This window comes from Canis lupus, chromosome 9, assembly GCF_003254725.2.
Source record: "Canis lupus dingo isolate Sandy chromosome 9, ASM325472v2, whole genome shotgun sequence".
Taxonomy (NCBI): domain Eukaryota; kingdom Metazoa; phylum Chordata; class Mammalia; order Carnivora; family Canidae; genus Canis; species Canis lupus.
The window spans coordinates 22,117,163-22,138,242 of NC_064251.1; the positions used below are offsets into that span (position 1 = coordinate 22,117,163).

Consider the following 21,080-nt stretch of genomic DNA (forward strand, 5'->3'; position numbering starts at 1 on the left):
CCCACACCTTCCAAGCCCTTGAATCTGGAGCGGGTTGGTGACCATGACACCACATAAGAGTTTTTATCCATTCTAGCTCCTGTTGCCCACTTCAGTTGCCCAGTTCTGTATCCTGGTAGCATCATCTACCTTCTTCCACTGCTAGGCAGTGGCTCCCCAGACACTGAATTCGAGGAAACTGAGTCAGAGGAGGCAGAAGGAAGGGAAGCTGCTCGGGAGTTAATGCTGGCCCAGCTGTCCAGGGCCGTCCTGCGCTGCAGACTTGCGTTAGTGGCTCATGATCTTTTGCCATGAGGAGTGGGCCCAGGGAAGCCCCTTCTGGACGTTTGCCATATCCCCCTCCCTTCCTGCGGCTTTTTTGGGGGTTTTGGCCCTGCACACTTTGTGTTTGGAAATGACCGTTTTTGCTCTCGACGGTGGCATCCGGTCACCCCCACCTCTTAGGACCCTCGCCCTCCTCGACACAGAGCGGGGAGCCACGCTCTTCTCCCGGCCCCGCCCGCCGCCCTCTCCCGGCCCGGCCCGGCCCCGCGGTCCCCGCTCCCGGCGGGCGACGCCTGCGCAGTGCGGCCGCGGGGGAGGTCGTTGTCCCGGCGCCGTCGTCCCGGCCGCGAGCGCCATGGCGGAGGAGGTGAGGCGGGAGGAAGCGTCCGGCGTGGGGCGGGCCCCGACCCCCGGGGCGCTCCGAGGCCCCCAGCGGGCCGCCTGGGCCCCGCCGCGCCACCCCGGCCAGTAGGCGGCGGGGCCGGCCCGGAGCCCCCCTCTGCGCGCCCCGCGCCCCGGCCCGGCCTCTCGGGGCTGCCGAGCCGGCCCCGGGCTCCCCTTGGGCCCAGCGCGGTGCCGGGGTCAGCGCTTCTCTCGGGTCTCGGGACAGGTGAGCACCCTGATGAAGGCCACAGTCCTGATGCGGCAGCCCGGGCGGGTGCAGGAGATCGTGGGCGCCCTCCGCAGGGGCGGGGGAGACCGCTTGCAGGTACGGCGGCCGGGGCGAGGTGGGGCGGCTGGGGGGTGACCTGCCCCGGGGCCGTCCGCGCCGCTGCGGACGCTGCGGGCAAGCAGGCGGCCCCGCGTGATCGACCTGGGGTAGAGCTGGAGAACCTCCATTCCAAACGTATCGGCCTTGACCAGCTGCTGCTTCCTCTAATTAGGTGGAGAGCACCCGGCACCCGGCACCAGGCCCTGGGGCCTTGCTTGCACACCTGCCCCGTCAACGCCCCCTCCCCCCGCCCCGTTGCAGATGTGGAGATGGGTCACCTTGGGAGGGACCCGGGGCATTGAGATGGCAACGCCAAGAGTCAAAGGGGGTCTTGATTCCTCAGTCCCCCATCTGCCAGCGACCTGCAAGAGGCTCGCATCCTCAGGCTTAGCACGTTACTACTAACTGGGATTAGTTCTCCCTTCCACACCCTGGCCTTTCCTAATTCCTGCTGGGCTTTGCCCACTGGCTGGGCACTGAGCTGGTTTGCCTTTCATAATCGTCAGTCCCCCGTCCCCGCCCCCACCCCCGACCCCCAGGCAGGGCCACACGGGAAAGAGCCTGTATGGACAGCATCTCTCTTTTGCATTTTAGATCATTTCTGATTTTGACATGACCTTGAGCAGGTTTGCATATAATGGAAAACGATGCCCTTCTTCTTACAGTAAGTCACGTACTAGGTTGCTTTGTTGGGCTTGACAAGATGGTGGTTTCTAAGTGGCAAATGAAAGGAGTTTTGTGTTTTTGCAGACATTCTGGATAACAGCAAGATCATCAGTGAGGAGTGCCGGAATGAGGTGGGTTACTCCCCTTCTTTGTTCAGAGATGGCTATCATATATGACTTCAGACAGTTCTTGGTTAGGACCAAAGATTCCAGGGTAGAGATCTTAGAAGATTAATATTTCTAAAAATTGTTTTTCTCATGCTCAAGTGAACCTGGTCTCGTACACTGGGGCAGTGTCTCCTTTTTGTTCAAGATGTGATGATTGGTGGTTAGAATAGGGATGTTATGGGTACTGCTAGCTAGAGTTTACAAGAGACTTCAACCTCGCTGTTTAACCCTCAGGCAATTCCGAGGGGTGGATAGAACCACTATGATCTCCACTTAACAGATAAGAAAACCGAGGCTTGGAGAGGGTAAACAACTCCTTCAAGGGTCATACAGGCAAGACACAGAGCTTGATTTTCCCATAGATCTGATTCTGTCCCAAACTCTTCACTATTATGCTCTTTCTTTAATAATATAATTTTGGGGAGGGTGCCTGGATGGCTCAGTGTGGGTTAAGCATCTGCTCTTGGTTTTGTTTCAGGGTGGTGGAATCTGGGTTCAAGCCTACGGAGGGGCTCCCTACTTAGCAGGGAGTTTGCTTGAGATTCTTTCCCTCTCCCTCTGACCCTTCCCCTGCGCATGTGCACTCTTTTTTTTTTTTTTTTAAGATTTTATTTATTTATTCATGAGACACTGGGACAGAGAGGCAGAGACACAGGCAGAGGGAGAATCAGGCTCCCTGCAAGGAGCCCAATGCAGGACTCGATCTCTGGACCCCGGGATCATGTCCTAAGGCCAAGGTAGACGCTCCACCGCTGAGCCACCCAGGTGTCCCTCTCACTTTAAAATAAATAAATCTTAAAAAATACATAATTTTTTGGTAAGGTAACCGGTATCAAGAAAGACCTCTGAATCAATGTCAATATATAATAACACTCATTTCCGTGCAATACATACAGATATACATCCTGCAGCCTTAGAGTTCATTTCACTTTGCTCCATGTTCTTCCCATCCATGTCCTCTTTGCCATAGGAGAGCCATGCTGGCTGCACATTTCTCTGCAGTTTGCCGAGCTCTTTCTACTGAATAACTCTTACTTAGTTTCACTTCGTCACTAAATTACATACAGAGGGGTCTCTCAGTCTGTCATATTGGTCAGCTCCTCCAGTACTGTCATGATTACTTTTTATTTTATTTTTATTTTTTTTTAAAGATTCATTTATTTATGATAGAGAGAGAGAGGCAGAGACACAGGAGGGGGGAGAAGCAGGCTCCATGCTGGGAGCCCGACGTGGGACTCCATCCCGGGACTCCAGGATCGCGCCCTGGGCCAAAGGCAGGCGCTAAACAGCTGAGCCACCCAGGGATCCCCAATTACTTGTTATTAAGATAGGCAACAAAGCAGGATGCCTGGGGGGCTCAGTTGGTGAAACGTCTGTCTGCGAGGGTCCTGGGATCAAGTCCCATGTCGGGCTCCCTGCTCATTAGAGAGTCTCTTTCTTTTTCATGTCTTCTCTTCTCAAATAAATAAATAAAATCTTAAAAAAAAAAGATGGGCAACAAATTATAGATAATTCTTATATTCCTACAACCTGTCTCTCTGGAGATGCACTTTTGGTTTAGTGTAAGTTCTGGCTTCAGGACCTTTGGCAGGTCACTTTTAGTGGTTCCCTGACATACCTGATCTTATCAGCTTCCAGAAAGCTGCCCCCACAAGTAAGACAGCTGGTTTGGGTGCCTGCTCAGGGAATGTGCTCTTAGGGAAAACCAAGATTCTGGGTGTTGATGAGCTCCCCCCAAAATTAAAACAGCAAAGTTTATGCATAGAATCTTTTTTTCTTTTTAAAAAAGTATTTTCTTCTCCTGAATTATTTTATACTTTTAGAAAAATGTTCTCACATCCCCCCCCCGCAAAACGTGTACATTGAGAATCTTAATGCATTTCAGGAGGTTTCTCCCTTTGTCAGTTTGTGAACTTTGCCTTTAACTCTCTTTTGGACCTGTGGTCAGGGACTCTATGTATGATCTCATAATATTCTGAGATTGTGCGTACATTAGAATTAAATTTTTTCCCCAATCAGTTTCCATTTTTATTGGGCGCTGTTCCTGACTGGCCCAGTGTGACACATGGTCCTTGAAGCGGTCTCCCTGGACAAAGGTCCTGGCAGGTGGAAGGAAATCTTAGCAGGGGGAGGCACTTGAAAATGCTCGTCAGGTGGTTCACCCGATGTTGGCGTTGTGATGGTTGTCCACTAACATGTTGGCTCCCAAATTCACTCCCATGATTTTTCTACTTCTGCTTTTTGCCATGTCTGTGGTGATTTTTACCACATATTTTACTTAAAGTTTGGTTACTATTAAAAATCTGAATGCAATTAGAAAAGAAACAATCTTTGTGAAAGCCTGAGTTTGATGTGCTAGGAGTCTTTTTCCTTAACATGCATTAAAATGAATCTAAAACTGCTAACATGAAAAGTGTTTATCCACATGCCCCTAAAGTTACTTTGCCTACCCCCTGAGAAAGTGTACCCCGTTTTTGGGAAATACAGCATTAATCCCTTCTTACTGGTTAAGCCCTGCCAACTGAGCTAATGAATAACAACAAAATCCTAGTAACCGTTCCCTTGAGAGCAAAAGGTCTTTCTTGATTTTTTGGCCTCAGATTCTGAGGGTGCATGTGAAGGGCTGACCAGCTCTGCAGATCAGTCACTCTCTAACACAGAGTTGCATCTTCTAGGTGATTATTTTCTCACGATAAACTGTGGGACTTCGCTGGGAAAAAGTTGACGCGGGCTAACGGCTTTTCTCTTCATTTGGATGTCCCAGCTCAAAGCGCTCCTTCACCACTATTACCCAATTGAGATTGACCCACACCGGACCATCAAAGAGAAGTTACCTCATATGGTGGAGTGGTAAGTGACAGTGGTTTTGAACCGCTCCTGAGCCCCACGATGCACTGATGCAGGAGGGGGTGTGCTTTTCCTGAGCCTGGATGAGGCGGCAGGCCCCCTCTTACCTTATTCAACGCCTCTGGCCCACCTATTAGAACAAACCATCCAGCCACAGTGGGGATGCTTTATGGCTGCTGCTAGAATGGGAGGCCCACTGAGAATCCTGGGAATGAGGTGGAAACCCCTTGGTTTGGGGGAATAAGTGCTTTGGAAAGATAACTCTCCTACAGGAACCAGTATCACTGGATGGAGCCTCAGTTCTCCGGAATATGGGGTCACCAAGGGAAGGATTCAGAAGAGTGGTTGACTTCAGCAGTTAGCTCACCCAGTTCTTGTTCCTGTGGCTATAGTATGGCTTTCTCACCCTCTTCCTTTTAAGGATGGCCAGAGTCTTTCAGGAAGTGGCTTGGTGGAAAAGGATGAGGCCTCCATTAATCTTTCCAGAGGGAACTTGGTCCTTAAAAGCGAAAAGACGCTTTACTTAGTGGTTGGAATTTGGACTTTTGTCGGGTGTCTGTTTCTAGGTGGACCAAAGCACACGATCTCCTGTGCCAGCAGAAGATTCAGAAGTTTCAGATTGCCCAGGTGGTTAAAGAGTCCAATGCAATGCTTAGGTAAGTGGCTCGCTCTGGAAAACATTTGAAACTGGTTTGCTCACAAAAAAGAGTCTGAGAGGGAGTGGAAGGGAGTCAGTTGCTAGGGGAGTCAAAAGAGACAAAACACTGTGAGTGGCTGATGTGAAGATCTTGCTTTTCGTCTCTGAATATAGCTAAAGAATATCTCACCCTTGGGTGCTTCCTAGGAAACTGTCTACTGCTAGCGGATATAGTATGAATATGACCAAGGCTTCATCTCCTAGAATAAACAGTTTCTAGCTCATTTTCTCCAGTTGTAAAAAGACTTTGGGGTCACCCTGATGACTGGTGTTCTGAACTCCAATATGAGAGTTGGCTGGCCCGGGACTCTTGATCATCAGCAGGCTTCCCAGTGCTGCCATGTTCTTTACTGGAGGAGGGATGAGGGCACATAGAGGAAGGAGGCAACATGGATGCCTGCTCTCAAGGATTGGATGTCTTCCCTAGGGAGAGCCACAAAAAGCCAAGAAAGTAGAGACACATGCAGACCCAGTAAGTGCCGAGGGGTTGGGGTGTTTCCTCAGTGAAGCTGTCCCAGATAGCTACCTGGTTGTATTTTGCTCGAGCAAAATAAGGCAGAAACAAACAACAGCCCATTTATATGAAGTTCAAGGATAGGCAAAGCTAATCAGCAGTGCACATGAGGTCACAACAGGAGGGGATGGCATTGGTTGGAAAGGGAACCTTGATCTGGTTAGTAATTACATGGGTGTATACATATGTAAACATTAGTTGAGTTGAAGACTTAAGATTAGTGCATGTTAACCATTTATTATATGTATTTTATACCACAATTTAAAATGTTTTTAAAAAGAAAAAATGTGGGATCCCTGGGTGGCGCAGCGGTTTAGCGCCTGCCTTTGGCCCAGGGCGCGATCCTGGAGATCCGGGATCGAATCCCACGTCAGGCTCCCGGTGCATGGAGCCTGCTTCTCCCTCTGCCTATGTCTCTGCCTCTCTCTCTCTCTCTCTCTCTCTCTCTCTCTGTGTGACTATCATAAATAAATGAAAAAAAAAAAATCTAAAAGGAAAAAATGTGGGCATCCCTGGGTGGCGCAGCGGTTTAGCGCCTGCCTTTGGCCCAGGGCGCGATCCTGGAGACCCGGGATCGAATCCCACATCGGGCTCCCGGTGCATGGAGCCTGCTTCTCCCTCTGCCTGTGTCTCTGCCTCTCTCTCTCTCTCATGAATAAATAAATAAAATGTTTAAAAAAAAAAAAGTAGGGGCTCCTGGGTGGCTCAGTCGGTTAAGCCCCCAACTATTGATTTTGGCTCAGGTCATGATCTCAGGGTCGTGAGATCAAGCCCCGTGTCAGGCTCCATACTCAGGGGGGAGTCTGGTTAAGACTCTCCCTCCCTCTGCCCCTCTGCTCCTCCCTCCCTGCACATGTGTGCGCTATCTCTCAATAAATAAGTAAATCTTTAAAAAGAAAAAATTTAAAAATATATCACCAAAGTAGAAAATAAAGACCAGGAGCAGCCACCCAGGGTGCCTGGGTGGCTCAGTTGGTTAAGCATCTGCCTTCAGCTCAGGTCACAATCCCAGGTCCTGGGATCAAGCCCTATGTCAGGCTCCCTGCTCAGCGGGGAGTTGGCTTCTCCTTCTGACCCTCTCCCCCGCTTGTGCTCTCTCTCTCTCTCTCTCTCAAATAAATAAATAAAATCTTAAAAAAAAAAAAAAAAGAAAAGAAAAGAAAGAAAAAAGACCAGGACCAGAGGCAGTGCAATTGCAGAATCCATCCATCTCTTTTCAGGGAGGGATACAAGACGTTCTTCAACACCCTCTACCAGAACAACATTCCCCTTTTCATCTTTTCCGCGGGCATTGGTGACATCCTGGAGGAGATTATCCGACAGATGAAAGTGTTCCACCCTAACATCCACATCGTGTCTAACTACATGGACTTTGATGAGGACGTGAGCCGGGTCTCCTTTAAGCTAGGGATGGAAGAGGGGTGGGGACCACCAGCCCCCAGGGCCATATCTGAAACTGTTAACCCTAACCTGGGGAGGGAAGGCATGCTGGCTTCTTGCACTCAGTCAGTTATTTATTTCTTTATGCCAGCTAAAGACAGTTACCTCTGAAGGACCTGCCCTCCCTCGGGTGCCTACTTTAGGGCTCAGGCAAGCCCCATGTCCCTGCCCTAGGTCATGTGCCATCCTAGGTACTCAAACTCAAGGACTTAGACTTTGATTTGTTTTCCTGGAGTCAGAGGTGGGTTACTCTGACTCACCCATGCTCTGACTTCTTCCCTTAAACCAATGGCTGGAATTCCCATCCCTTTAGCCTGAGGTGAGGACATAGCTCACAGCTGAGGGTGAGCACACATGTAGCCTGAACAGTGCTTGTGTCACGGGCTTCATGCTACCCCAGAGTATGTGAACAATGATATTTGAGGGTCCTTGTGAGTTTAAATCAGGGGTTACAAACTTTTTTTGTAAAAAGCCTGGTAGTAAAAAAAAAAAAAAAAAAAAAAAGGCTTGGTAGTAAATATTTTAGACTTTGTGGGATAGATTTTATGGTCTGTCACAGCTACTCAACTCTGCTGTGGAAAAAAAAAAAGCAACCGTGGACAAGATGTAAACCAATGAGCCTTGCTGCGTTCTGATAAAACTTAATTTACAAAAATTAAATTACAATTAGGCCTACAGGACCTAATTGGCTGGCCCCTACTTTAGACTACAATGAGATTTTGGCATTTCTGTCTTTCAGGATTCCCTTTCCTCTGTGACAGCAACAATGGAAAACTGGCTGTAGATGGGTCTCTGTAGCTCTTCTGTCTCTTGATTCTTTAGGGTTTCCTCCAGGGATTCAAGGGCCAGCTCATACACACATACAATAAGAACAGCTCCGTTTGTGAGAACTCTGGGTACTTCCAGCAGCTTCAGGGGAAAACCAACATCCTCCTGCTGGGAGACTCCATGGGGGACCTCACTATGGCTGATGGGGTGCCTGGTGTGGAGAACATTCTCAAGATTGGCTTCTTAAATGACAAGGTAGGTGTGAGACTGGGGCTTCTTATCTTAGTGGCTTGCTTCTTTTTCAATTCCTGTTACCAAATGCCTGGTGAACACTCTATGTGCTAGTCACTGTCGAGTCTTAGAGGCACTGAGGTAAGTCACAAGCTATATTTTCAGAGGAAAACAAAAGAGATACACAGTGATGGCTATGTTGGGCACATGGCGCGACAGGAGTTCAGAGACAGGGTCATCAGCCTGCACTTACTGTTGGATGCTCACCACATACTGGGCACATCGACCCATTTAATCCTTATGGCAGCTGTTTGAGGTAGTAACTCTCAGATGGGAAACCGAGGCAAGGAGGTTCATCTACCCATGGTACATAGTATAGGATGTGGTGGGGCTGATTGCTGTCCTCCTGTCGTACCTGTAAGGCATGACTGAAGTGGGAGAGAAGTCAGTATTAAGAAAGTGCATTTATAAGAACAGACCAGGGCAGCCCCGGTGGCGCAGCGGTTTAGCGCCGCCTGAAGCCTGGGGTGTGATCCTGGAGACCTGGGATCGAGTCCCACGTCAGGCTCCCTGCATGGAGCCTGCTTCTCCCTCTGCCTGTGTCTCTGCCTCTCTCTCTGTGTGTGTGTGTCTCTCACGAATACATAAATAAAATTCTTTACAAAAAACAAAAAAACAAAAACATCTATAAGAACAGACCAGAGGCCGACGGGTGCAAACACCGTGGTCATAAAGGGGCATAGTATGGTGTCAAATTAGAAGGCCACCACTCGTATCCTCCCCTCACCATCAGCCAGCAGGTGCTGAAGACCTCTAGAATGCTTGAACCTTGTGAAAATTCAATCCAGTTGGACTAGAAGTAACATCTGTTTTTTAAATTTTAATGCTTGTACTGTCCTTTTGCCACTGACACAAGGGTTAATTGTGGAACCCTATGCCCACTGCCATCCAAAGGGCGGGTCCCTGTCACCTGGAACTTCTCTTGAGAGTTGCAGCCTGAATGCAATCGTCCCCCTGCCCCAGGTACCTGAGAGGCAGAGGCAGAGAAGGCAGGGCATCCTTGGGACTCTCTGTCACCCCTCCCCCCCTCCCCTGGGCAGGTGGAAGAGCGGCGGGAGCGCTACATGGACTCCTATGACATTGTGCTGGAGAAGGACGAGACACTGGACGTGGTCAACGGGCTGCTGCAGCACATCCTCCATCAGGGGGACTGGATAGAGATGCAGGGCTCCTGAGGGCAGGTGTGGGGCTGGAGCTGCAGGCTGCGGAGAGGAGGGAGCCTCACCCGGAGGCCGCCCTGTGGGGAGCGCTGCTTCTCCCTGTGTGTGCAGAGTCCAGGGGGGTCCAGCTGCTGAGCCCAGGCCTCTCCCTCCTTTCCCAGCGTCTTCTGTTGTGTTCTCCAGAGTTTTGCGGGAAGCCCAAGAGATGGGAGGGCCAACCAGGTGAACACAGGACCTATAGAGTGTTAGCACTCTAGGGACCATCTAGTCCAGGGGTTCTTTTTTCCCCCAATTTTTAAAAATAGGAAGCTATTCTTCAAACATCTAATGTGTGAAACAGATCAAAATAAAAAAAGGAAAAAACAGCTGTTTTGATTTGGTGGGTACAGGGCTGGCTGGCTCAGCCTATTGTGTGACTCTTGATCTCAGGGTTATGAGTTCAAACCCCACGTTGGGTGTAGAGATTACTTAGAAAATAAAATGTTAAAAAACAAACAAAATCCAAATTCACTCACGATACCCTCTGAGCATACCATAAATGTGCCTGGGGATGGAGGTGGGCAGGTGCGGTTGGAAGGGTGTGTTTCTGACCTGAAATGGTTTGACTTGATGCTAAGGTAGCCATTACACCTAAAATTCTGATGGGGTCAGCCAGAGTTCCCTTTTTATGCATCCCCCAAAGGGATGCATGTGGGTGTTGATTTTCTCCCTGAGCCCTTGGCTCCCGCCCTCTCTTCTCTTCCTTATGTGGGCCCAGGGCCATGAAGATGGCTGACTTAAGGGGTATCAGGACCTGGGACTTGAAGGGAGAAGGTGCTCTGCGACACAAGAAAGTGGAAGTAATTTCTACTCAGTCGTCTGGCATCACTGGGCTTCCTTCAGAGTTTCTTTCCCTTCTTCCTCCCCTGTTGACTTGGATGGTCAAGAACTAGCAGAATTCTCTCTAGGGCACCTTTTGAAGAGAAAATGTAAAGCAGCTGATTTCACCTGGCCTTATTTAGCCTGTCCTCAGAGGACTTCACCCCTCCTCCTCCTGCAGAATACTTCACCCCTCCTCCTCCCCCTGCAGAGGACACCTGGCTCTGGGAAGTGCAGGGCTGAAGAAGGTGGCAAGGTGGCGCAGGCCTTTCAGACCTTCCCAGGGCCGTGTAGTTCCCATTTACAGGTGGCTTGGAAAAGACCAGAAACTTGCTTAAACTCCATAGCTAGAAGCAAGAGCCAGGATTTCAGGGTTTCTGACCTAAGCCATAGCATTTCTCTGGCATCACTCCTCCCTGCGGGCTTTGGTTCAGAGCTGGCTTGTTCGCTTTAGGAGAGGAGGTGGTTACCCTCTGAGGCCAGTGGGTAGCCACTGTCAGAGCCTAAGGTGCCTTCAGGATGCTTTGTAGCCTGGAGTGTCCGGGATTGGTTGTGGGGAGAAGCCGTGTCTCAGGATCCTGGGCAAGAAATGGGTGCTTGTGGGGGGACAGGTCAGTCCAGGGAGCCCAGTACTATTGGCTTCTCTCCCAAGCCTCCCCCGCTTCCCCATCCTCTCCTGGCTTAGGACATCTTTGACGCCCTGGCCAAATTCCAGCCCTGTGGGGGGGGGGGGGCGGGTGGCCTGCCTGCTGGCTGGAGCAATTCCTCCCTCAAGACACTGTAGATTGGAGCTGATAAGTTTCCTTCAGATGAAGAGAGGGGGGATCCAGCAGGTGGTAATGGCTGGCAGCCAGGAGCAAGGAGAGGCGGAAGGTAGCCTAGTATTGGAACAAATCTACATGGAAGAAAGGAATCCAACCTGTGCAGCTTAATTTAATCCTTGAATTTCCTCAGTTTGAGGTTGGGGGCGAGGGGACCCCACCTTTCCATTCAGTTGGGACAGTTAAGAGCCAGGGATCATCTTTCCACACCTCCCCTGCAGGCCCCCCTGTAGATGACCACTCCCCACTCTCCCTCCAGCACACAGGGGGCTCCCTTTCCATGGGGAGAGCCCTGGTTAGGCCACAGCAGGTAGGAGGCAGAGACCTAAGGACGTGGTATCTTGAACGCCCACTTTCTTCCCGGTTCTTCCCCAGTTTTGGGGTCCCAGGGCCACCCTCCAACTGAAAGAGCACATCCTGAGGCCTTTGGTTTAGTCTTTTATTTGGTACAAAGGAGAAAGGGATCTGCCACCAATTTAGCCTTTTGAATGTGCAGAGCTGTCTACCCCCCTCTCACTTCAAGCAAGCCTCTCCCAAGTTTATCTCTCCCCCAAACCAAGGATTTCGTAGCCCTAAGACTACCATCCATCCTTATCCCCACCCCCTTCACCTTCCTCTTCTCTGTCCCATAGAGAAAGAAAGCAGGGACAGAGAGGGAGGAAGGGCAACACCAAGCCCAGCCCTGAACAGAGAGCCCCAGGGTCACTCCAGCCACCACTGGACATTGTGGGGGGCCAACAGCAGAGGTGTGGGGGAGGGCAGTGCCCTCCCTAGAAGCCCCCAGGGCTGAGGGTCTGGTGAGTCCTGGTCTATGCTCTTGGGGGGCTGCCTGGACCCAAGAATACAGACCAGAGCAGGGTAGTTGGGGACAAGGAAAAGTATGGGTAAAAGGAAAGTCTGAGAAAATAAAGGAGTGAACTGGGCCTTGTTCAGTGTCTGGTGACGTTGGGGGCGGGGGATATGGGTGAGGCTCAGCAATGGCCCCACCCGACCCCCAGACTCCGCCAACAGATTGGCTTTGTGACTCCAAAACTTGTAAGGGAGGGGTTTGGGGCCAGAAGAGAAACAGTAAATCGAGGTCTGTATTGTGGATTTTGCTCTCGGGCTGGTGGGGAGACCAGAGTTGTCTCCTCTGACCATGTTTCAGGTGTTCCTAGACATGATGCCTGCACAGGGGAGGGCGACCCTTGGAAGGTCAGCCCCAGGGCCCACTGTCCTCACAGAAGCGGGCCTCCACATTTGGGCCTGGGCCCAGGCTCCTGGCCTTCAGAGCTCCTCATGGACCCGCTCCTGGTCTTCGTCTGACTTCAGTTTGAGCTCCTCCACGGTGATCTTGCCATCCTGGTTGCGGTCCTGATTCTGGAACATGTCTGCTATGGTTTTCTCTGGGTCCTGCCCAGGCATGAGGCGTCCTTTGCCCTCGCTGACTTGAGCCTTGATGAAGGCGGAGAACTGGGAGCCAGGAGAGCCAAGGGGAGAGGGGGGTGAGGGTCTCACCGGAGCAGCTGCAAGTGGCCTTGGGAAGGGTCCCAGAGGGGGCCGGGGGAGGAGGTAGGTGTGGAGGACAGGCAGCAGTGGAAGGGGGGAGCTGGGCTGCATGAAGAAGAGGCAGGGACAAGACCTGAGGCACTGTGACCCAACACAGGGGCAGAGACAGGTGCAGCTGGGACTGCAGACATACTGCGCTGCATGACACCACCACAAACAGCAGCTCCTGTCAGGGTGACAGTGTGGGAGAAGCTATCAGGAGGACCAAACTCCTCACCCACCTCCTCCAGGGGGACCTCGCCGTCCTTGTTGAGGTCCAGGCCTTCGAACAGGTTGACAGGAGGGTCCTCATGCCACACGAACAAGTAGCCTGTAGGCAGCCCCTCCTCCCGGGACACCAGCTCCACCTCAAACAGCAGCACTGCACTGCCAGGGACACCCCGGGCTGGAGATGGAGGGGAAGAAAGGGAAGCATCCCAGTCAGGCGGAGGCCTGGGTCTGTCCTGCAGCCTGCCCTAGGTGCTCCTCAGTCCCCAGTTTCCCCTGTTGGACACACAACCCTTGGGAAGGCCTCCCTCATGGGCCCCAGCAGCCCCCAGTGCCGGTCTGCTCCTCACCTCCACTCTCTCCGTGCGCCAGGTGTGGGGGTACCACGAGCTGCCGCCTCTCTCCCACACACATGCCCTGCAGGCCTGTGTCCAGGCCTTCAATCACCTTGTTGGCCCCCAGTGTGGCCTCCTGGGGGTCCCCATAGTCATGGCTGCAGCAGGGGGAAAGCAGATTCCCAGGCCAGTCAGCATCCCATCGTCCCCCACCAGCCCAGTCTCCCAGCTACTCCTCCTGGTGCCTGCCCCACACAGCCCAGTGCTGGGCCCAACAGTTCAGAGGTAGGATGCCGTCCTCATCATGCCACTGCCCCCCAAGTGCGGCCAGGAGGGCCCATCTCTCCCTGCTTTGGGTTCCCCTCCACAGATGGAGACAGCAGCTCCCCTAGACTAACTGGTTCACCCTCCCTGTGCCCGTGCATAGAGAATCTCAGCTCCTTGGGGTCCCCATGCTGGCTGGATGGGAACATCACAGAAGCACCCATCGGGGTGTGTCGGGAGGACTCCCCAAGCCTGGGCCCACCCACCTGCCCAGCCCTGGCCCTGCCCCGGACCCACGAGGAGAAGAGCTTGGTGCCATCCAGGAGCGAGCAGTTGTAGTGGTAGCGAACAAAGTCCCCAGGCTTGGCTGTCTCATTGCAGGTCTCCGGGGGTGGGGACAGTATCTTGATCTCCACGGGATCCCCAGGGTTGTGGAAGTCAATGATGTGGACATCGAAGATCAGCACAGCAGAGCCGGGGATCTTGTCTCCTGGGGTCAGAACGGAGAATGGATCAGCTCAGAATCCAGGAAGGGCTGCTCAGGCCTCCCCTAGGCCCCTAGGCCTCCCCCCCACCCCACCCCCACCCCTGTGTCTGCAAACTAGGATGGGCCACAGTCTTTGTCCCCAGGGTCGATTCTTCTAATACGCTCTTGTGGGGGTGAGGGACAGGGGAGGGGAGGACCAGGCCAGTTAGAAAGCCCATTACAGACGCCTAGGTGGCTCAGTGGTTGAGCATCTTTTGGCTCGGATCATGATCCCAGGGTCCTGGGATCAAATCCCGCATCGGGATCCCCTTGGGGAGCCTGCTTCTCCCTCTGCCTATGTCCCTGCCTCAATCTCTGTGTCTCTCATGAATAAATAAATAAAATTAAAAAAAAAAAAGTAATTTGTCCCATTTTACAGGTGAGGATACTTAGGCTTCCAGCAAAGCTGGGTCTCAAGTCCAGGTCTCTTTGCTTCCTAGGGCTATTTCTTTTCTTCCATAACAACCCCACCTCCCCAAAACTCAGGAGTTGGCTGCCCTCTCCATGATGGAAGGGAGAAGTGGGGCGGGGGGTGCCCCAGGAGGAGAGGATGGAGTCTGTGTGGCAGGAGGCGGGCAGGTGGCAGGTGTGGCAGGTGACTGTTGGTGACGAGAGGGGCAGAGCGGTGGCTGGAATGGCCATGCGCCCCTGGGGAGTCAGTGGACAGTCTGCAGTGATGCTGCCATAGTGACTGTGAGCACAGGGGACACGCCTACCTGTCCCGTTCTCCCCGTAGGCCAGGTGTGGGGGGATGGTGATCCTCCGGCGCTCCCCCATGCAGGCGCCCTGCAGCCCCTGGTCCATCCCGGGGATGATGTAACCCTGCCCCACATAGGTGTTGTAGGTGTGGTTGCGGGAGTAGCTGTAATACAAGGCAGGGAGGGCCAGCAAGGGAGGTCACAGGGCCCCCCACCCGGCCCTGCCCGGCAGCTCAGAGCCACCTCCAGCTGCTGCCTGGGGTGACCCCAGGTCCTCACTCCCTCTTCCACCTTCTGTCCTCAGGAACCCTCCTGCTCCCCCCGCCCCACACTAACCTGGAATCAAAGAGGGTGCCGTCCATCAGTGAGCCGTTGTAGTGGTAACGCATGAAGTCTCCAGCCACTGCTCTCCGGACGCAGCCAGGAGGTAGTTCCAGCGTCTCTAGCTGGATGGTATCCTTCGGGTTGTGGACGTCAATCAGTAGCACGTGGAAGACCAGGGAGGCCTGAGGGGGGATCACAGTCCCTGGGGAAGGGATAGGCTTGAACCATACAAGTGGAGAACAAACGGGGCTCCTTCTCCACTCAGGAAGGCCCGTGTGAGCACCCTGCAGAAAGGTGCTAATTCTGCTCTCCAGAGACCTTGCTCTATCCTCAGCAGCCCTGTTTCTTGATCCCCCTGTGAGGTGTGAGCTAGATCCTCCCCAAGGCCATCACTAGCCCCTACTGAATGTCTGTGGGAATCAGAATAAAGCACCCTTTCTTAGTGAGATCATCACCAAGAGAGATTTCATCTCTACGGCGTCCTGAGTGCCCTTTTGCAGGACACAACCCGAACAACCATACGTGTACGTGACAGTCCTCTTCTGGGGAATCCCCGAGACCCTGTCTGCCCTCACCATAGCCTTTCTCGCCATAGGCCAGGAATGGAGGGATGATGATCTTCCTTCTCTCTCCAGGACACATGCCCAGCAGCCCCTGATCCATGCCCTTGATCAGCCATCCAGAGCCAACGTAGGTGTCATAAGTGCCGCCCCTACTGTAACTGTAGAAAATGAGGTAGAGCTGCTGGAGATGGGCCCTGGACACCCTTCCCATCATACCACAGCCCCCAGTGCCCCAGGACCCCTCTAGCCCTTACCTGGTGTCAAAGGCGGTGCCATCCAGCAGTGTGCCATTGTAATGGTAGCGGACAAAGTCGCTGTCCTGGACCATGCGGGGGCAGTGGGCTGGGTGGTGCAAGGTGCTCACCTGCACAGTGTCTGCCTTGTTCCACACATCCAGCAGGACCACATCAAAGTAGAGGGTGGCATCCGGGGGAATGAGCCCCGCTGTGAGAGTCCGGAGGCCACAGCTCATGTCCGGTGCAGCCTCCAGGACCCCTCACCATGCCACAGTCCCCTACGCCCAGAACTCCCTCTTGCCCTTACCTGGTATCAAAGGCGGTGCCATATTTGCTGCAGCCCCAGCGTGGCAGGTTGAATGGCCACTTGAACGTCCTGCTTGGCCACCCCCTCTACTGCCCCTAGTTCCCCTTCTCCCTAGTCAAGCTTTGATTCTACCCAGGGCCTGTCATTTCCTTTCCTCCCACTCCATGGGCAGGAGACTGAAACTCTAGCCCCAGACCTGTCTCAACGCATACTGCATAGGCAGTGTGACCTTGGGCAAGTCACTCTCCCCCTCCGAGCTTCAGTTTTTGGCCCTGGGGTCCTTGTCTGCCTTCTGGGTCTCCTCCATCCCCATGCCTGTGCCCAACCCTTCTCACCCACACCGATGCTGCCATAGCCCAGGTGGGGAGGCACAATGAGGCGTCGCCGCTCGTTGACACACATGCCCATGAGGCCTCGGTCCATGCCGGTGATAAGGCGCCCCACGCCCACCACGATGGCCACTAAGGTGCTTCGGTCATAGCTGGGGGAGGGGAGGGAAGAAGTAGATGGGGTTCAGTGGTCTCTGCCCATGGTCACACACATGCGCAGGTGCGCACACACTCTATCCGCCTCCCTATACACAGGCGTGGGTCCACATACTCCTGTCTCCTCTCAAGCCTCCCTCCTCCCTTAATAGGATGGGCTGCTACAGGAGAGACGTCCCTGAGGAGGTCAGGGGCTTTTATTTGCCTGGGACATAGGAGGTCTGCATAGGCCTGTGTGCTACCACTATCTGCTGATAGCAGAGGGGTGCTAAGTATGGCACAAAGGGGAAAAGGAGCATTTACTGAGCATTGGCCATGTGCCAGATGAAATCCTTGACCTTTCCCTTTCACCACCTTATTTATTTTATTTATTTACTTGAGAAAGAGAGCACTGGAGAGTCAGAGCAAGCATGAGTGGGGGGCAGAGGAAGAGTGAGAAGCAGGAGCAGGCTCCACTAAAGCCCAATATGGGGCTTGATTGATCCCAGGACCCCGGGATCATGACCTGAGCAGAAGGCAGATGCTTAACTGACTGAGCCACCCAGGTGCCCCTCAATACCTTATTTAATTCTTTCCCCTTTGAAGTGGGCATTAGCATTTTCATTTTTCTCATGACAAAAATTGAGACAAGACACTGACTTGCCCAAGGTCACGCAGCAAATCCGTGCCCTATTCAACTCCATGTTTGTGCCACCACACCATCACTTTTCCAAGGAGAGGAGGGGGAAGCAGAGCTAGCTGAGGATAGAGATTAGTTTCCAATTCTGGAAAGACACATTTTAAAATTGCCATGGCCTGTATTGGTTTTTGTTTTATCTTACTTTTATTTATTTATTATTTGTGGAAGTGTAATTGACATACAAGATAATACTAGTTTTGGGTGTACAACATAGTGATTTGACATTTACAGACATTAGGGGAAAATCGGACTAATAAATCTAGTTAGCACCTGTCACCACACAAAGTTAATATGATATTGTTGTCTATGCTCCCCGTGTACACTACATCCCCATGATTTGTTCATTTTATAATTGGAAATTTTTACCTCTTGACTTTTATTTGCTTTTAGTTAGTTTTATTTTAAGTTTTCAGATGCTAAGGGAAGCTGAGAGGTTTTTATTTTTTAGAAGGAAATTCCTTTTTTTTTTTTTAAAGATTTTATTTAGGGATCCCTGGGTGGCGCAGTGGTTTGGCGCCTGCCTTTGGCCCAGGGCGCGATCCTGGAGACCCAGGATCGAATCCCACGTCGGGCTCCCGGTGCCTGGAGCCTGCTTCTCCCTCTGCCTATGTCTCTGCCTCTCTCTCTCTCTGTTTGACTATCATAAATAAATAAAAATTAAAAAAAAAAGTCTTCATAAAAAAAATAAAAAAATAAAGATTTTATTTATTTACCCATGAGAGACACAGAGAGAAAGGCAGAGACATAGGCAGAAGGAAAAGCAGGCTTCCCGCAGGGAGCCCAATCTGGGACTGGATCCCAGGACCCTGGGATTAAGACCTGATGCTGAGCCAAAAGCAGCTGCTCAACCACTGTGCCACCCAAGCGTCCCTCTTTTCTTCTTTAAAAAAGATTTTATGTATTTGAGCGTGAAAGAGAGACAGAGAGAGAGAGAAAGAGCAGGGAGGAGAGACAGAGGCAGAGGGAGAAGACTCCCCCTGAGCAGGGAGCCCAATGTGGTAGTGGATCCCAGGACTCCGGGATCATGACCTAAGCTGAAGGCAGACACTTAAATGACTGAGCCACCCAGGCGCCCCGGGAGACTTTTATTTAAAACAAATTTTTAAATCACTTTTTTTAAAGTTTATTCAATTTTTTAGTAAGCTCTACCTCCAATGAAGAACTTGAACTCCTGACCCCAAGATCAAGAGTTGCATGCTCTTCCAACTGAGCCAACCCTGGGGGACTCCAAGAGATTTTTCTTTTGACCAAAAGAGTTAAGAACCATGGGTTAAGGACGTTTTTCCAAGCTTAGCACTGCATGAACTGGGGCCAGCCAGGCTCCCAGAGTCCCACCAAGGAAGCCATCCCCGGCTCCCAACCCCTCCCTGACTTGGGCTGTATTCCTGGCCACCAGCCATCCCTCATTCTGCCCACTGAGAGGCTTCCTCCACAGTGCTGTGGTGAGGGCCCAAGCCCGCACAGAAATTCTACCAGTTACACACTATCAGAGCACTCAATCCTCCCCAGAGTCAAGGCCCATGTGCCCTGAACTTGCTTTCGGATTGGCAGGCGCTGCATGAAATTCACTTTCATTCATCATCATACTTGAGCCCTGTTATCAGCCTTAGGAAGAGGGAATTGAATTTTCCAGATTATTTTTAACCTCTGTTTTTCAGATAAGGAACATGAAGCTGCAAGTACTAAAATTTTTTGTTCATGGTCACAGGCTGGATTTGAACTCGGGGTCCTGCACTCTGGAGCTCATGTCCTTCATTCAGTACACTGCCTGCCTTTCAAAGCCATGGCCAACGATTTCCCATAGGCTGAGTTGTGTGTTTTGGGAAAGGGTCTAAGAGGGACTGAGCTCTTGGGATATGGTGTATGACTCGGCTCTGAGGTTTAACCTAGGCTGGCGTGCAGCCCTGCCCTGCCTCTACCCACAAAAGTAACTTGCCAAAGCAGATCAAAGGTCTGATGAGACCAGAAGCCCATTTCTCAAACCCCAAGGCGGACAAGATGGGAGGCAGTCCTGGGCTGGTAGAGCTAAGATGGAGGGAGGTGGGGGGGTGCAGGGAAACCCAGAGAGGGAGCTGAGAACCCCCTGAGGAGCCTGGGGGTCAATGCCCCGCCCTGTGACACGTAGACACATAGGGTCCCTACACAGAGCTATGCCCTCCACTCCTGGGTCACCCTGCTTTACCACCCTAGCTGCTCAAAACCCCCGTGGCCTCCAAAAAGGTTCTAGTGCCTCTTCTCTGGTTACAAAGGCTGGAAACCTGGGGCTGGAACCAGAAGGGATTCAGGGGGTCCCAGATTGAGACCACCGGAGGATTCACATGTAGCAGGGACCCTGCCCTTCCCTCCAGCACTAGGGACCAGAACCTCCCTGCCAGGTCTTTAAATAAAGCACTGGTAAGTAAATACAGCAGTTCACCTCCATCATCAAACACTTTGGGGAAAACGGGGAGCTTGCTGTAAAAGAAACTGGGGTCCTTTGAGAGGTGAGGGTTTGAAATTGAGGGTAAGGATGTCCTGGGGAAGATGGATATCTGGAAGTCCCCATTCCCAGGGTGCTGCATTAGGGGTTGGAAGACCACGGAGTGAGTAGGGGATGCAGACCCAGCCTAAAGGGACTATGGGATCTCCAGGATTACAAGAGCCTGGCCCCAAGGGGAGTGGCCAGTCTGGGGGCACCCAACCCGTTACCTCGAGTCAAACTTCTTGCCATCCTCGAAAGTGCCGTTGTAGTGGTAGCGCACAAAATCCCCCATCTGCACTTCCCGGGGACAGGTCCTGGGGATGTGGTACCTCTCGATGACTACATCTTCCAGGGGGCCCCCGGTCGGGCTAGCACGGCCCAGCCCCCTCCCCACGGCCTGTACCAGCAGCAGCAGCAACTGCAGCAGGGGGAGCCGGAGGAAGGTGTGGCTGGGGAACCCCGCGCGGAACATGGTGCCTGGAGCGCGGACGGCCAGCAGTGAGGGCGAGCGAGGGAGTCGCCGCCGCCAGCCTCCTTCCCCCGCTCCTCCGGGAGCAGGCTCCCCCCCTTCCTGTCCTCGTCCCCACCCCCGCCCTGGCTGGTCCACGTGGAATGGGGGCTGGGGAGACTGAGCTGGCGGGACGGGGGGCGGGAGACGGGGGGTGGAATCGGAGGAGGGGGCGAGGCTGAGTGTTGGAGTTACAGGAATGCGCGAGAAAGAACTCCAGATTCCCCCTCCCTCCCGGGGCTCTGCGTCCAGGGGCCCGGCCAGGGAGGGAGGTTCGGGAAAGCCGAGAAGTAGGAGCTGACTCCCATTTCAAAAAAAAAAAAAAAAAAGAAAGAAAGAAAAGAAAGAAAGCAAGAAAGAAAGAAAAGAAAAAAGTTCGGCATCTTTTTTTCCGGAGTCCCCGGGTCCTAAAGCCGAGCTGAAACATCCCCGGCTTCTCTCGCCACCACCTCCAAATTAGGCTCCTCCAGATGGATGGAGGGGCTCCAGAATCTGGGGCTATCTTGGCATCTCCCCGCCCCCACTCCCCCAGGGTCCCAGGGAGGGCCTCTCCGGGGACAAGCCGCCGTGCCTCGCGGAGGCTGGCCGGCCCGACCGTGCCGCGCGGGGCTGGAGGCGCGTGGGCAGCTGCGGGAGCGCCGCGCGCCCCCCAGTCGCGAACTGGGGGTGCGGGCGGCGGGGAGAGGACACTAGCGGTGACTCCTTCAGGGCTAGGGGCGGAGAAGGAGCAGAAG

The 21,080-nt window shown here is 52.8% G+C and overlaps 2 protein-coding genes across 2 annotated transcripts; one reads left to right on the forward strand and one right to left on the reverse strand.

Annotated features, from left to right (window-relative positions):
* Positions 1-3: 3 nt before the first annotated feature.
* NT5C3B (5'-nucleotidase, cytosolic IIIB) lies at positions 4-9,891 on the forward strand. Its single transcript, XM_025440806.3, has 9 exons — positions 4-631; positions 875-973; positions 1,571-1,640; positions 1,727-1,773; positions 4,574-4,659; positions 5,223-5,312; positions 7,088-7,250; positions 8,130-8,330; positions 9,407-9,891. Exons 1-9 carry the CDS (start codon positions 278-280, stop codon positions 9,539-9,541), a joined length of 1,245 nt encoding a protein of 414 aa, XP_025296591.2. The 5' UTR covers positions 4-277; the 3' UTR covers positions 9,542-9,891.
* A 1,739-nt stretch (positions 9,892-11,630) lies between these two features.
* FKBP10 (FKBP prolyl isomerase 10) lies at positions 11,631-20,404 on the reverse strand. Its single transcript, XM_025440805.3, has 10 exons — positions 20,066-20,404; positions 16,549-16,694; positions 15,925-16,114; positions 15,683-15,828; positions 15,120-15,309; positions 14,802-14,947; positions 13,857-14,049; positions 13,311-13,453; positions 12,975-13,138; positions 11,631-12,657 (listed from the first exon to the last, which is right to left on the reverse strand). The coding sequence occupies exons 1-10, from the start codon at positions 20,308-20,310 to the stop codon at positions 12,472-12,474; spliced, it is 1,749 nt and encodes a 582-aa protein (XP_025296590.1). The 5' UTR covers positions 20,311-20,404; the 3' UTR covers positions 11,631-12,471.
* Between the last annotated feature and the right edge of the window lie 676 nt (positions 20,405-21,080).

What these genes read in the sequence shown, in the direction of transcription:
- FKBP10 (XM_025440805.3), bottom strand. Translation starts at nt 20,310, where the DNA reads ATGTTCCGCGCGGGGTTCCCCAGCCACACCTTCCTCCGGCTCCCCCTG. An exon ending in CTATGGCAGCATCGGTGTGG is followed by an intron (nt 16,115 to 16,548) that starts GTGAGAAGGGTT and finishes GGACTCTCACAG; the next exon opens with CGGGGCTCATTCCCCCGGAT. An exon ending in GGCACCAAGCTCTTCTCCTC is followed by an intron (nt 13,454 to 13,856) that starts GTGGGTCCGGGG and finishes CCCCTGCTGCAG; the next exon opens with CCATGACTATGGGGACCCCC.
- NT5C3B (XM_025440806.3), top strand. Translation starts at nt 278, where the DNA reads ATGATCTTTTGCCATGAGGAGTGGGCCCAGGGAAGCCCCTTCTGGACG. An exon ending in GCGGGGGAGACCGCTTGCAG is followed by an intron (nt 974 to 1,570) that starts GTACGGCGGCCG and finishes TTTGCATTTTAG; the next exon opens with ATCATTTCTGATTTTGACAT. An exon ending in GAGTCCAATGCAATGCTTAG is followed by an intron (nt 5,313 to 7,087) that starts GTAAGTGGCTCG and finishes ATCTCTTTTCAG; the next exon opens with GGAGGGATACAAGACGTTCT.